This window comes from Aythya fuligula, chromosome 1 (genome assembly GCF_009819795.1).
Source record: "Aythya fuligula isolate bAytFul2 chromosome 1, bAytFul2.pri, whole genome shotgun sequence".
Taxonomy (NCBI): domain Eukaryota; kingdom Metazoa; phylum Chordata; class Aves; order Anseriformes; family Anatidae; genus Aythya; species Aythya fuligula.
In genome coordinates, this window is record NC_045559.1 from 189,224,972 (window position 1) to 189,241,094 (window position 16,123).

At 43.6% G+C, this 16,123-nt stretch overlaps 1 protein-coding gene across 1 annotated transcript in view; it reads right to left on the reverse strand.

The window, feature by feature from the left end:
- Nucleotides 1–16,123, reverse strand: part of ZC3H12C (zinc finger CCCH-type containing 12C) — a 39,222-nt gene that overhangs the window by 4,110 nt on the left and 18,989 nt on the right. The window contains exons 3-4 of the mRNA XM_032208271.1: nt 3,935–4,074; nt 635–869 (exon numbers count right to left, since the gene is read on the reverse strand). Coding sequence (XP_032064162.1) covers nt 635–869; nt 3,935–4,074 — 375 coding nt within the window. The remainder of the gene's footprint in view (nt 1–634; nt 870–3,934; nt 4,075–16,123) is intronic.

Genomic DNA, 16,123 nt, shown 5'->3' on the forward strand with positions numbered 1-16,123 from the left:
TAAAACACCACAACTAGATTTGCAAAACTGTGCGGATTGAAGTCTTTTGACTTTGTCAAGGTCAAAAGAGTGTCAGAGTCTTTTTCATCATCACTGAGGCACTCAAATACTAGTGTCTGCTTGGCAGAGTACTGAGACCTTCCCACTACAAAAAGACACCAGTATTCATTGCAAGTGACACTTACGCATTTACAAGAATTTACAAGAATTTACAAGAGGTGGATCAAGGTAGATGGTTCAACTAGAGACCTCCTGAGGTCCACTCCCATGTGGGTCGTTCTATGACTTTATGATTTAGGGGTCTAACCATAGGCACCCCAAAATTCTGGCTCAGTACATCAAGAAAACTGGAATACAATACTGTAACATACATACAATATAGCATATACATTGGCATACACCAGAAGCAGCAAATAATTTTACAATATAAAGATATAAACATATTGCCATAAAAAAGTCTGGCAAAAATAAACAAGTTCAAGTACTTTTTATTCAGAATACCAAATCTATGACAAACTATTCCTTCTATTTTCCTGCATGTACTTCGTGATTTGGGTTGAAGATAAAAAATCCATACACGTCTTCAAACTGTCCTTTCCTCAGTTATTTTACTTACAAGGATGGAATGACTTACTTGTCATTAACAAATGAATACATCAGCAAGCGTTCATCGATGAACTTCTTCCATTCGGGCTTCTCATTAGCTAGATCCCTGTAGTTGTCATTAGAAACAATGATGCCATCTGACTCGAAGGCCAGCTTCACTATGAATCGGTCATCGTAGCATACCACCCTTCTCCCTTGCACTCGGCGGGACGGTGTGAACACAAGAATCTTCTCTTTTTCTAATTTACGCAAGATCTCTTGATCTACAAGGAATACAAAATAAAGGTCAACAAATAAAAAGAAAGTAGAGAAAAAGATGTTTGTTTCACCTCTGAAGACATTAGATTTTAGGAAGAAAACCCAAGCATTGAGGAGTAACTATGTCTTAAAAGGCTACAGCCCTGCAGAAGATGTCTGACGTGTGATACTTGAAGTTACAGGCAGCAACCAACCAGCAACACTTTCAAAACCAAACCAAAGCAAATGAAAACCTTCCACTACCCAGCATTTCTCTAAGAGCAACACAGGGGACCTTGTTCACTTCGCTGTGGTTAAAAGAAACACTGCTTACCAAAACTCGTGTGAAAAACTCTTCTGCTTGAGGGAAAAAAGTCTTAAATCTTACTCAATGTCAGTGATTAGGAAGATTACACCCAGCTTACAGCCAAAGGTTTTCCGTAACTGAGCTCTGTGGTAATGATACAACTCTTCCATCCTGTTGTGGTACCCCGCCAGCAAGAAACATCTTTTGCAACAACTTCAATAGCTTAAATAAATAGATCTGCCTCGTTAAAGTCTCTCCCCATCATGAGCAGGGTATTCCTGCTACCCACAAAGACTAGAAAACTTACGTTTTGTACAAACACTCAGGCTCTTCACAATTTTTAGTAACATCTGCTAAAAAGCCTTCTGATGTCATCTTGTAACCATATAAAAAAAGGAAGCAGAATTTTTATTTTTTATTTTTACTGCCAGTATTGGCTCAGAACTTATCTTTCACTGTAGAGTTTTCAGTGTTATGTATGAAGTCTTAGCAAACCCAAAAAGGTTTCTCTTCATTCTGCTGAATAAGTGTTTAACATTTGATGTAATTCCTTCCTGTCCTACGCAGTCCTTCAGTCACCCCTCCAAAAGCATCCTCTCTTTCTCTCTGTTGAACCTGGAGACCCTGGGGAGCTCAGAGTGCCAAGGAGGTGACCTGGACTACGGCTCTGGGTGTAGCACCAGAGCACCGAGCGCTGGGGCACCCCCGCCTTCTGTTGTTTCTGCCAGCTATCACTCTCCTCAGAGCAGACAAGCTACAAAAGAAAAATAAGCAGAAAGCTAGGCGACACCTACAACTGCAGAAGACACCTGCATGGTGAATATGAGTCATGGCTTTTAATAATGGTTTAAATCTCAAATAACTCAGCTGTTTTGTAGCACAAGAAACTTGACAGGGAACATGTTCCACCCAGAAAAAAAAAAAGACTCCAATACAGCACTGATATTACAAATAAGCAATATATTTCATGCAAGCATTTATCTGCTTACTAGAAAAAAACACAAGATCAGAAATGATGTCCAGCCTTTTTGTAGGCATTTTTCTCCCCATTTGGTAGATGATGAGCGAGAGTCTGAAGGAAAGTGATTTCTCCCCATTAAGAAAGAACAAAAAATCTGTCAAGTATAAGAATGACAGGTTGTACTAAGAAAAATGCAGTCATTACATAGTCCAAGAAGCTTCTTGGACAGTCTAGAGCCATTAGTAAGTCATTTGAGACTTTTTCAAAATTCCAGATGGCCAAGTACTTCAGATACCTATCTCCAGAAACGGAGTGTCAGCACAATGTATTTCGCAAGACTGTTGGCCAACAGGCTCCCTGCGTCCTGATACTTTTGTTTTACAGAAGACACAATAAACTGCTTTGGTTTTCCTTCCATTTTCAGGGTCCATGATGACATGCAGGAAATTATTTTTTTGTGGTAGACAACTGGTCAACTCTGTGACTTCCTACTTGCTTGAAACTCCTTTATGGGTTTCTAGCCCTAGCCACAGCTCCAGCAGATGTTATGTTTCAATTCTAAATAGTCAACTCTTAATTACTTAGCCAATGCTCTTCTCATACCTCAAACACTGGTACAGTAAAACAACTTGATCAAGACCAGCTCTTACGACAGGGAGTATGTCTTCTTTCTCAGGGTATGGTTTTCTGTTATTATCTTTGCAATAGTCTATAGCAAACATTTACCTGACTACCTTCAAGAGAAAAGCTCCACTCTGCCTCTGCTGAGGGGATGACAACAGCTTTCCAAATGCTTTCTTACACTAACATTGCATGTTCTTGTAGCAATAGGGCAAATGAAACAAAGAGTTGTAAAGACCTTTCCATCTCTTCAGAAATGCACGTGCAAATCAAAGCATACTTCCATATTCTTTTAGAAGTCATAGCTACTATTCTCATAAGCTTCTCTTCCTTTGCACCAGGGGAGGTTCTGAGAAGAAATTTGGAGACATTTCTGCTCAGAAAGAGCAGTCAGGCACTGGGACGGGTTGCCCAGGGAGGTGGTGGAGTCACCGTCCCTGGGGGTGTTCAAGGAGAGGTTGGCCGTGGTGCCTGGGGACATGGTTTAGTGGGTGATATTGGTGGTGGGGGGATGATTGGACCAGATGATCTTGGAGGTCTTTTCCAGCCTTTATGGTTCTATGATTAAAATGAATTAAAAAAAAAAAAAAAAAAGCCCTATTTCCCCTCTGTTTCAACTTTAGGGCAGAAGGGGGACAACTCTCCATACTCCATACAGAACAAGGAAGCTGGATAAAGAAGTAAATGCCTCTACAGCTTTTTTTTTTTCTTTAATAAACACATTTAAAACAGACATTTTCAAAAGCTTTCTCACTCGTTAACCGGAATGTTCAAAAGGAGAACTGTTCCCTTTCTGCCGGGATCATTCCTCACTCCCGGCGCAGGGCAGTGACTCACCGCAGGTGACTGGCAGACAGGCCGGGCTGGCAGACTGCTCACCACAAGAGCCATCGCTTGGTGAATCACTGCCTTCAAACCTTTGCTGCCACCGCTACATGGGCGGAACAGCTTTAAAAAATGGCAGTAATGTTCTTGAAGAAATAAGTAGCAATATTAAGGGAAAATTTATAAGGCGAGCAGAAAGGGAGGGCTTGGTGATAACATTGCTTTGCCTTTTTCCTTCCTGAAGATTGCAATGCAGTTGCTAGACCAAAAATACCTTCTATTATAGTCTTTCATTTTTTATGATCTGTTCATCTGTGCAGTAGCATTCACATTGTACAAAGAATCAAACAAACCAGTAAAGGCAGAACAGAGCTTACCTGTGATGAGAGCATCAGGTCTTGACTGTTCTTTCCTCCATGCTGGCACAAACACTGTAACATCCTTATGGCCTCTTTCCAAAAACCAGTCTACTGCCAATTTGATCCCTCGACAAGAAAATACTTCTTTATTCCCGTGGCTGAAATACACATTAAAATTCCTTGTTATATGACTTGGCTTTTCTGTGAGCACACAAGGAACACAGTGAGACAGAAATCTCCCCATCCAGCATCATGTTATCCACCTGCTCCAGGGTTTCTGAAAGTAACTGGGCGTCAGTCTGAGCCTTGCCCAAACGCTGCTATCACTTGCAAAATGGTATGGCAGAGGGACAACGAATCTGCAGAATATTTTTAACATCTCTGCACAGACTAGACAAATAGGAAAAATATAAGCGCAGATGTTAAAAATCCTCACAGCCTAACCAAAAATCTGGTGTATAACAACCCCCATAGAGACTTGGTAAGGGAAAGCTGAAATACCCCATGAAAGAGTGCAACTTTTGGAGGAGATACTGGCAATGAACACCGAGTCCCTGTGTGCACAGCGGCCTGAAGGGCCAGCAGGGAGCTCGTCAAGCTCCCATCTGAGCAGAGGAAGAGAAGGGGGACTCCTAACCCCAGGGGGTGGCAGGAGCTCTGCAAGACAAATTAGGCAAACTGGAGACTAAAATCAACAGGAAAAAAATAAGAATTTGCTTAGTGCTGCACTTAGGAAGGTGAAATTAATTGTGTGTTAAAAAAAACACGGAGAGACACAAGTTCAGCAGAATATGATCAGACACAAGCAAAACAAAAATGTGCGTCCATTGTGCAATAACTGTCTGAGGTAAGGCAAGGGATACAATTATTTCATTTTCTGAAGGCAGATGAGTCCTCAGCTGACTTCCACATCCAATTTCAGGCACTGCATAATACGAAAGATGGAGAGAAACTGGAGAGGATCCAAAAGAAAGCAAAATGAAACCTATGGGGAAAGCTTGGAAGAACTTCATGTAGTTAATCTGGGAAAAAAAATGTCTTAATACGTTGGATGCAACTGAAACGTAAGACAGCAACCAACCATGGGCCTCCACGGAAAGTTTCTGGTCCCCGGGAGGCTGCAGGGGTGGCCTCTGTGAGGAGAGCTCAGAGGCAACCTGTGCTGGATACAGCTGGTACCAGCGTGCTGCCAACAGGCCTGCCAGGGAAGCTGGTGGTACCTCTGTGAAAATACACTTAAGAAAGGGCAAAAGCACGGCACAGTCGGAGGAGAAGGTAACGAGGGACCCCCAAGGCCAGAGGAGGAGGAGGAGGTGCTCTGTGGGAGAGCAGGAACCTCCCTCAGAGGGGCTGCAGGGCTCCAGGGATGGGGCCACACTGGAGCAGGAATAGCCCCAGGGGGACTGCGGCCTGTGAAGGGCCTGTGCCAGAGTGCAGGAAGAAAAATGTGAAAAGGAAGGAGCAGCACCCAGAAAGAGATGTGTCCATTTGTTGGTGCCATCCCCTGCACTGCTCACCGCCTCACAGAAGGGACTGAACCTCCTGGGGAGGAGAGGAGCCTGCAGTGAGCGTGGGGATGAAGAAGCAGGGAGGAGAGGTGGTTGACGTGAAGGGAGTGTGGAAAAGATAGACATTTTCCCTCATATCTTAATGTTTGTCTTTTTTTATTTTCCAATATCTGAATCAGTAATTAGATAATTACCACAGAGGTTGGACTAGGTGATCTTTGAGGTCTCATCCAACCTAGACGATTCTGTGATAATTGTTAACTGGTTATAAACTGAAATAAATTCCCCTAGCTGAGACTTTTCTGACTGCAACAGTACTTAGTTAGTGATTTCCCTGTCATTATTTTGGGTTTTCTTGCTGCTGTTCCTCCTGTTTTCTCCCCTGTCCTGCCGTGGGGTGGTGCTGAGCAAGCAGCTGGCTGGGCGCTTGGCTGCCAGCTGGGGCCGGCCCATCCCGGTCCCACTGGGTAGGGACAGGAAAGTCACCATAATGTGTGTAAGGAACAGCCAAGCAATGCACTAGAAAACCCCTTCTAATCAATTAATGGGACAATCTGCCTAGGGGTGTTTTGAGATCTCCTCACGGGACACGTTTAAGAACAAGCCAGATGGCTCCTCTGGGGCTGGTCCAGGCTGTCTCCGCATACAAGGAGGCCGGCAGTTTTTCTAAGGTTTTCCCAACCCCACAGGTCCATGAAGCAGAAGAGACACACGGGCACAGCAGCAGGCCACTAGCTTTCACCTGACAGGTTGTTGCATACACTGCATCACCTGCTTTTCCAGAAAGGCAGGAGGTATTTCATTCACTGAGGAGCGGTTTGTGACAGGGACAACATGATGACACACTTAAAGGTTCCTACTTTCAAGTTGCTAAGTAAAGATAAACACAATAAAAGTTATTAAATTTTTTTTTTTTTTGGTAGAACCATTCCAAAGTATCAGGTATTTCTACCTTTCTAAACCACAGCACTGCCACATGTTCCTTGATAGCTTGAGTGAACTCGAGTACCTGTGCCCTGGATGAAGTGCTACAGGAATAGTGAGGAAGAAAATTAGGAACTGTGTTCAGATTCCAGAAGCCTGCAGAGGATGTGGCCTACACCTTCAGAGGTGTCTAAAGGTGGTGAATCGTGGCTAACACCTCTCACAAAGCACAATCCTCAGCAGAGGCTGTGTTGAAGGTCACAGGCCCAAAAAAAAGAAGAAGAAAAAAATAGAAAAAAAGAAGACTAGCACATCTCTGTTTTAAGGAAGTAATTGCATTATTTCCTCTCCAATGATGCTGGAAACAGGACCTGGGGAATGTAAATCACATACCAAGATACTGCAGTGGCTGCAGACTGCAACAACCAACGTTTGCAGGTTTTAGCTGGCACAAGGAACTCTCTAAGGATTGCTCAAGTCCACCTCCTTGCCTACAGGGCTATACTAGGAAAACTGTAGGGCGCAAGAGATTTATTACCTTAACAGCCTGTTTAGCTATGGGTAGAGACCTCTGCAATAGTACTTTCCTTGTTTGGTAGAGTAATATAATGTAATACACCATTCCATTGTAATAACACAGTAATAATAAACTACATACAATGATTTTTTTCTAGGCATCACTTTATATCATACAATTATTCTTGCATTTGTTTAGCTGAAAGAGCAGTATGTGTGTATTTTGTAACTTCCCAGGAACGGGAAACCAAACCATGCAGAGATGCATCACGTTTAAAATGCACACACACGCACAGAAAAGAAATGGCCAAGAGTATTTCCAGCCATGGCAAATGTAATTACACCTCCCTGCGATAACACACATGCAGGACTCCTGGGTGTGTTCAGAGGGCAGGCCAAGCAGCATGCTTTTGTTTCTGAGGAGTGATGCGAGGTTTCTTCCCTGCACGCATCAGCCAGCCTCCCTTGTGGAGCCTGATACAAGAAGTTACTGCTCCTGCTATCAGCACATCGTGTGCAGCCGTGCACATATTGCAATCCATTTTAAAACAGTCAGGAAGGGTTTCTTCCAGCTACTAAATTCCAGTGAAATCACCGTGCTGATATTACTCCAAACAATCTCCATGGTTTCAAATGGATAAAACCACTTTTCGCTCCTTACGGTGAAGCAGCGTTTTGTTAGAGTACGCTTTAGTAACAGTATGAGCAGTATGTTTCTCCCCATAAATCAGATAAATCACTTCTGGAACAAAATCCTGGCCTCTCTGAAAGAAATGAAAATTCTTTCCTGCTGCTCTCGGCTGGGTTGGAATTCAAGCCACGCTGTTCAAGGCAGAGCAAGGATCAGGCAGTTCAGCTCCTCAGCTTTCTCTTGCCTAACGCAGACCTTTGAAATATTCTCACCCAGAGCATAAATTTGAAATATACGTAAACTCTACATAACAGAAATGGGAAATATATTACAATACATACAAGCTTTTCAGCATTGCTGAGCAAGTGGATTTACAGCTCACATAAGTCTTCACATTTTTTTGCTTCTCTTCAAAGGGATGCCTAAACTAGTATCTGAATTGATAAACTCCCCCAAAAATATGAATTATTAGTGAAAAACTCTGAAAAATGTGATTAAAATTTGTTATTTTCTTCTGTTTCGTGGTTATGCAGATTTGATGCTCTGCTTTTTGTGATCTTTGAGCTTCATCAGCTTTATGATATATCATGATGAAAAGACCGAAATCATGCTTCTTCCTCTTTCTTCCTTCTGATTATTTGTGAAGAAGAGAACTATTTGTATTTCTTTGTCAAGAAGCTTTTTTAAAAAAACAAACAAAAAACAAAACAAACAAACAAACAAACAAACCTCTTCCAAATATTACAAGTATTTGGAAGCTCTGGGCAGTCAGGATAACCGCAGTAGCAAATTAGTGTATTCTGCTTTGTTTCTCTTTGCTGACTGTATTTAAAGTACTGCTGCAAGTTAAAGGAAAGTAAAGAATATTCCTTACGAAGTATCTATTACTCTTTCATACCCTGCATGAATGATTTCCTTTTGTTACTACCTTTATGTTTGGCCTGTCGATAGATGTGGTTTTCTTTTTAAAAGAAAAAAAAAAGCTAGTAGTATTACACTGAACACTTCCTGAGCAAAATCAGACAAGCATTTCCTAGGCTGACAGAGGTAGTAGAAAAGTGGTAAAATATCTGATGAGAACATTTTCATTTTCTCTGTTACCTTCCTAGCCCCTAGATTAGATTTTCAAGAGATTAAGTCATTGAAAGGAGTTACAGCATACTCCTAAAACCCTGACTACTAACAACAGTTGCAAGGCTTCTGCCATGCCCTAATCCAATATTCAACCCAAAATTTGGCTCAGATTTTGAAAGCTGCAGAATACATACTAATGACATTAGAGCTGAAAGCTGTAATAAGATCTGGGGCAATTCATACACAGGCTTTTATCTCAGTGAGTTCTGTACACAACAAGATACTTCACAGGTAAAAGTATATTTATTAAAAACCAAGAACAACAAAACTAAATCAGTCTAGCACATTTAGAGGCGATTTTCTTAAATTTAGAGGATTTTCTTCCATCATGTCATAGGGGGAAAGCAGTCCACAAGAGAGATAAGAATTTCCACCCTGGATGAATGACTCATTAGCCTGGCAGGCTGGTTTTATTGCTAACCTCATCCCTCCTCACCTCCCTTTTATTATTATTTCTATTATTTTAAATTTTGTTATGAAGCTCCACCAATTTCCTGACCAGAGTAATAATTTGTTCCAAAGTATTTCTCAATAACCTGAACCTTCCATCCTGCTCCTTATCAGCATTTTGCTGCAGATGTGAAGTGGATCAAACAGTTTACAAATTTTTTCTCCCATTAGGCCAAATGACTCCAGAGCTTTGAAGTCTTTGAGGGCAAATAGCCTTGTCTCAAAAGCCTGTATGAAAACACCACTTCAGCTGCAGGATTTCCAGTGCTGGGGCACGGCAAGCGTTGGCACCAGCCAGACACGCATGCGGGTGCGTGACCGAGCCAGTCATGCACTCAGCAGTCAGAGTTCAAAAGAGACAACGAGAAGTTACACTCAGAGCTGCCAGCAACAGGCTCCCATCCACATGATTGTTACTTGTTGGAAAAATATTTTTATCTATTGCTTAAAGCGGCTTCATCAAAATAATTTAAGAAGCAAGTCAGATCATGGGGAAAAGGCTGCTGGTGCCACTGAGGGATGAACGTCTCAACCGGTGCTGTTGTGGCTACTGAGCTCAGCAGCAGAGAGTCTGAGAAGAGGCTAATGCAGCTGAATTGTTGGTTAATTATCATAATATATAAGCAATTTAATTGCTAGATGGAAGCTACATCTGGCATAGAGGAGACAAAACCACTCCTCCTTTGGTTGACACTGCACGAAGATTTGCAGCTGTGGAAAAACTACACAGAGCAGGTATCAGCAAACCTTTTACTACAGCCAAATGACCTGCAATGCGATTAGCACATGTGGAGAGGACTCAGATACCTAAACAGAGATACCCAAAGGTGCCTCAGCCAGCATTGAGCATGTCCTGCACATCCTCCTGCTGAACGCCCCTCCTGAATAGCACTGGGACTGTCATACCTGCCAGGTGTGGATGTGCATTTCTGATACTGCGGAGTGCTGGAGGCAAGGCTGGGCAAGAAAGCTGTAAGAAAACTGTACAATTTCTGCCTTTTGTAAGTGGGAGCACATTTAACTAAAAAACAAAAAGGTCAGCATCTTCCTCTCCCATAGAAAAGTTAGGTATGCAATGGATATCTCAGGTGGCCCTGTCCTTGTGCAAAGATGTATCACCAATACAGGCTGGGGTTTTCCAAAAGGGAAAGCTGAAGTTCAATGCCTACATCATCTTAGAATCCTAAGGGTAAAGGTTTCAGAAAAACCTAATTACTCAGAATAAGATTCACTGATTTTAACCAGCAAACCCACATGACACATGATCAAAACTCCAGTTCCTTCTCCTACGTAATTCTGAAAGTGGTTGAATAAAAATTCTAACACAGCCAATTACATGCTTACCATTCTTGTCTTCATGTTGCTTTCACCACTAAGCACAGCAACAAGGATCAGACTTTCTTGTCTGTATGTTTTCAGCACAAAGTTTTATGTACATTTACATAAAACCTGTAACTCATTCTCCCTGTCAGTAAAGAAAGCGAAGGCACCCACAGCTGCCTTGTAAAGGTAACAAACATGGGACAGAAGCACATAAATTACACAGTGAAGGTTTTGCAATCGTCTTTGTAACTAACAACACTGTTCCTTACCCTGTACTCTTGCTGGCAAAAGGCTGACTTTGATTCCAGCAAAGAAAAGCATCACAGCAGTAACTAATTTTAGGCAATTTTCAGAGTCCCAGCCTTATCCTTGAAAAGGACAAGCAAAGGAAAAGGACTGTGTCAAATATGCTGCAGCATATTTTCTCTCTTCAGAAGGAACTCTCTGAAGCTCTGCGGTAGAGCCTTAAAAGGAAGGGGCAAAAACCCTTCAAACCCTTGTCCCTGCCACCTCATGGAGAAACAGGACCTTCTCCCTTCCACTCCAGACAAGGCAGCCTGGGATGCACAAAAAGTGGATCCAGGAGAGACGGCGGACACGGGGGTGAAGAGCTGATGATCGGTAGTTAGATGGGCAAAGATTACCTTCCTTTGTCTACCTCTGTTAAGTAAATGACAAATTTAGGTTAGCTTAAAGGTTCAGATGAGGATACAGAACTACTGTGGACTGAAATGTGTCATCTGTATAGTATCTGCTGTGCAGTTTGCGCTAAGTAAGGTGGTGAGTGAATTTCTATATAGTGAACAAATGCTTTTCGTCCTCTTGTGGACTAAAACTCTAAATTACAGTTGTGCATTACAATGCATACAAACTAGAGCACTATTCTACAGCATGGTCACATCTACACAGCTCTCTGCAGTGCCAGCGAACATCACTGCACAGGTACGGTACGAGTGAATCCCAGGTTTCTACCCCACAGTCCAGCCTCACTCTCAGTTGTAGTAAACGTACAGCAAGAGCTCTACACCTGCTCTAGGGGATTATCCACCCTACTCTTCAGCTCTGATTTTAAATTTAGGGACATGCACACACGAGTCAGTCTCATCTGTAAGATTTTTCTAAGAAAAGAGTGTGTGTTTGTGATTTGAAAGGGGGGGGAAGATTGCTTTGTTTTTACACTTCAACCAATTCTTTAGACAGTATTGGAGCATTACAATATGAAAGACACACGATGCATCTTACCAACTGTTCTTGGTTCAAGGCACGAATGACAAGCAATGCCACCTCAAAGCGTAAGGAAGATTTTCCAAGCATTAGTGAATGACTGGAAGCCCACTGCAGTAAGAGAGAGTTAGCAAGCTTGCTAAAGCAGCTTGTCTGGAGCAGCCACCAGACCAGACCGGCACCTAGACCAGCCAGAGTGAGTTGTTCTGGCCCAAACCTGGATCTATGCTGCCCTTTATCCCCAAGGGACTCACAAATCTACCCACCATCACTTGGCTTTACGCAACCAGCTACACAAATACGAACATCCAGCCACATAATCAGGCAAGTCCTTCCTCCTTTGTTTCAGACCTAGTAGTTCGCCCAACCACCAAGACATCTGGCTTCATTTACAGGTCTAATGGAAAAAATAACCCTAATTTAGGAGAAAAAGAAGTCAGAAGGGAAGCTGAATCAACTCAGCTTGCAGCTGTGCTGTCATCAGATGAGATGCAGGGAGGCGAGCATCACTTTCAGGCTCACCTCTCACTGACAGGAAGCCACCCTGTGTCCCTCCCTGGATGTGTTGTGCAACCACGTCCCTAGACACGAAATGGAGACAGGGCTGCATGCAGTCTCTGATGCTTCCAGAAGAGGACAGCTGTCTCACCCCACTTGTATTATCGGGCACTGCTCACCTCATCCTTCACCAGAACACCTCCCTCCATCCCCTTTACACCAAACTGATCCCTTAAAGGAAAGCAAGCAGTCCTTATTTAGAGTAATTATAATAGGAAATCATTATGTCCATGTCTTATGACAACAGAGGGATAAGAATATAGCTCAGCCTACCCATTCCTGTCAGAACATAAGAGAAAACCCCCTAGACTAGCTATTGTCTTGCTTTTCCTGCTTGCAGCTCCAAAGTGGGCTAGTTGGCAGCAGCTTGGAAAAGCAAAGAGGAAAGAAAAAAGACTGTGCCAGTTCACAGGTGTTAGGTACTCATAACAGTACCCTGGACATACAGAGATACAGAAATTTGAGTAAGATCATCTGAGCTGCAGGAGAATTCCTGTATCTTATATACAAACCAACAACATTCAAAGCAGTGGGAAAAAGCTGAACTCCTTCAAGTATGGTAAGTACCTATTACCTGTTTTCTCAAAAGGGAGAGGACCCATTCTGCAGGTAAACAACTGGCCGCATGGCTAGTGTCAGCAACAGGTGCACACATTTTCACAAACATGGGACCTTCTTCCATAATCAAGGACTGATCTCTAGCTGAAGATGGAATCTGCCTGCCCAAGCAGAACAAGCACATCTTTGCCAACTGGCTGAACAAAGCAGAACAAAAATGTCTTTGCCATCAGGCTGGCCAGAACTGCACAAGGCATGAGCAACCCAGAAGTTTCTAGAGTGCATTGATAACTTAACATTGCAGACTAAGGAACCAACACGGGAACCTTGCTGGATCTCATACTTACAAACAAGAACTGGTCAGGGATGTGAAGGTCAGGGGCAGCCTTGGCTGCAGTGACCTGAGTAGTGTTCAGGGCCTTTGAAGAAATTAGCAATGGAAAAAGCAGGATCACAACCCTGGACTTCAGGAGAGCAGACTCTACCCTGTTTAGAAGAATCCTATGGGATATGGCCCTGGGGAGAAGAGGCAAGTACCTTGTGACAAAAGATGTGAAAAAGCTGAAGGTACTCAATGCTTTCTTTACCTTGGTCTTTACTGGAAAGATTTGCCTTCAGGAATCTTGGTCCAAGGAAAGTCTGGAGCAAGGAAGGCTTCTCCTTGGCACAGCTCAGGGAACACTTCAACTGGACATTCCCAAACCACTGGGTCCTGACAGGATGCACTCAGCAGCGCTGGCCGATGACACTGCAAGGCCACTCTTGGTAACCTCTGAAAGGTCCTGGTGAGCATGGATGTTCCTGAGGACTGGTAGAGAAATGGGCCAACAGGAACCTCAGCAAGTTCAACACACAGAAACGCCAATCCTACAGCTGGGAAGGAATAACCCCAGACATCAGTACAGACTGGGGGCCACCAAGTATAAAAGCAACTCTGAGAAGAATGACTCTGGGGCTTCTGGTGTGCACCAAGTTGGCCACGAGCCAGCAGCGTGCCTTTGTAGCATGGAAGACGATCAGAGTCCTTGGCTGCATTTAGGAAAAGTGTTGCCAGCAGGTTGAGGGAGGTGATCCTTCTCTGCTTAGTCCTTGCGAGACACATCTGGTGTGCTGGGTTCAGTGCTGGGCTCCCCCGTATAAGAATAGATATGGGCATACTGGAGCAAGCCCAGTGAATGGCAACAAAGATAATTAAGGGACTGGAGCATCTGTCACACCAGGAGAGGCTGACAGAGCTGGGACTGGTGAACAGAAGGCTCGGGGAGATCTTATCCATATGTATAAATACCTTACAGGGAAAGAATAAAGACAACTGAAACAGACTTCTCAGTGGTGACCAGTGACAGTACAATAGGCAATGAGCACTAACAAAAATACAAGAAATTTTGTCGAAACATAAAAAAAAAGAAAAGAAAAACAACTTCCTTATAGCGAGGGCATTCAAACACTGGCCCAGAGAACACGTGGAATCTCCACCCTTAAACACATCTGAAACCCAACTGGACATGGCCTAGAATTGACACTGCTCTGTGCAGGGGACCGGACTGGAAAACCTCAAGAAGTCCCTTCCAAACTCAATGATTCTATCATATAAAGTTGGTGAAAAAGAAGTAAAGAGCTGTTAATTGGGTTCTTAGGTATAGACTAAATCAGTTAATATAATAGTTTTTCTATTTTAAGGCCCCATAGCATGCATAGGATGGACTCACATTTGGCCCATTTTATGTAGGCAGTCAAGGAGAATAGGAAGTCATAGCCTTATTACTTCAGGTAATAGTTGAATAAACATCAGGAAAAAGTGACTGATCTGGAGCTACTGGAATCTGTCGGGTGCAGTTAATGGGAGTAGTTGCACCTAAGTTCAGGCATCACGTTTGAACTAACACACAAGTGTTTTGGATTTCTGTAAAAGGCAGTTCAAATCCATTTTAGCATCAGAATAGCGTTTGTTCAACTGGACATAACTGCTTTACAAGTCAAATTGAACAAGACTACGAATGACTCATCACATAGAAAAAACTAGTAATGCCCCATTTAGAAAGAAGCACTACAGAATCACAGAATATCCTGAGTTGGAAGGGTCCCACAAGGACCATTGACTCAAACTCCTGGTTCCACGCAGGAGCACTCAAAAATCACACCAGACATCTGTGAGCATGAACCAAATGCCTCTTGAACTCCAGCAGGCTCGGTGCTGTGACCACTGCCCTGGGGAGCCTGTCCCAGTGCCTGACCACCCTCTGGGTGCAGACCCTTTCCCTAACCCCCAGCCTGACCCTCCCCTGTCCCAGCTCCATGCCGTTCCCTCGGGTCCTGTCGCTGTCCCCAGAGAGCAGAGCTCAGCGCCTGCCCCTCCGCTCCCTGTGAGGGAGCTGCAGGCCGCCATGAGGCCTCCCCTCAGCCTGCTCTGCTCGGGGCTGAGCAAACCAAGGGGCCTCAGCCACTCCTCATATGTCTCTGGACCCTTCACCATCTTTGTAGTCCTCCTTTGGATGCTCTCTAGTAGTTTTATGTCCTTCTTGTATTGCGGTGCCCCAAAACGGCTCGCAGTACTTGAGGGTGAGGCGGCACCAGCACAGAGCAGAGTGGGACAATCCCTCCCGTCGACTGGCTAGCTTCATGCTCCCCTGGCTACCAGGACACACTGCTGGCTCATTCAATTTGCTGTTGACCAAAACACCCAAATCCCTTTTGTCCCCAAGCCTGTACGTACAGGCAGGGTTGCTCCATCCCATGCACAGAATCCATCTCTTGCTCTTGTTAAACTTCACACTGTCGGTGATCGCCCAGTTCTCGCATTTGTCAAGATGTCTCTGCAAGGCCTCTCTACCTTCAATGGAGTCAGCAGCTCCTCCCAATTTAGTAGCACCTGCAAGCTTACTCAAAACACCTTCAAGTCCTGCATCCAAGTCATTTATGAAAACATTAAAGAGAACCGGCCCTAAAATGGAGCCCTGGGAAACCCCACTAGCGACCTACAGCCTTTATCCCAGAAGAGTCTCGCACCAACTTTTATTGCTATGTTAATATAACCACATCAGTTCGTTAGGAGACTAAAAATGTCCTTCTAAACTGTGCTGCCAGTAATCAGATAATCCCTATGAATTACCTAATTAGTTACTAATCAATTTGTCACTTAATCATTTACATAGCTGTAAAAACCATCTCTGAGAATCTCTGCCATTTCCTTCTCTCTAATCACTGAGGAAACAAAAACCTTCTGCCTCCCCCCAGACAAGTCTCTTGCTGTGCACCTAGATGAGTGGGGTCAGCATGGGTGAATGCTGCAGGTAGGTGCATCTCCCACAGGCACGTCAGTGAAAGTCTAATGATGCAGTTATCTCAGAATTTAACAACATTATAGCCTAGCTCCAAATCTGA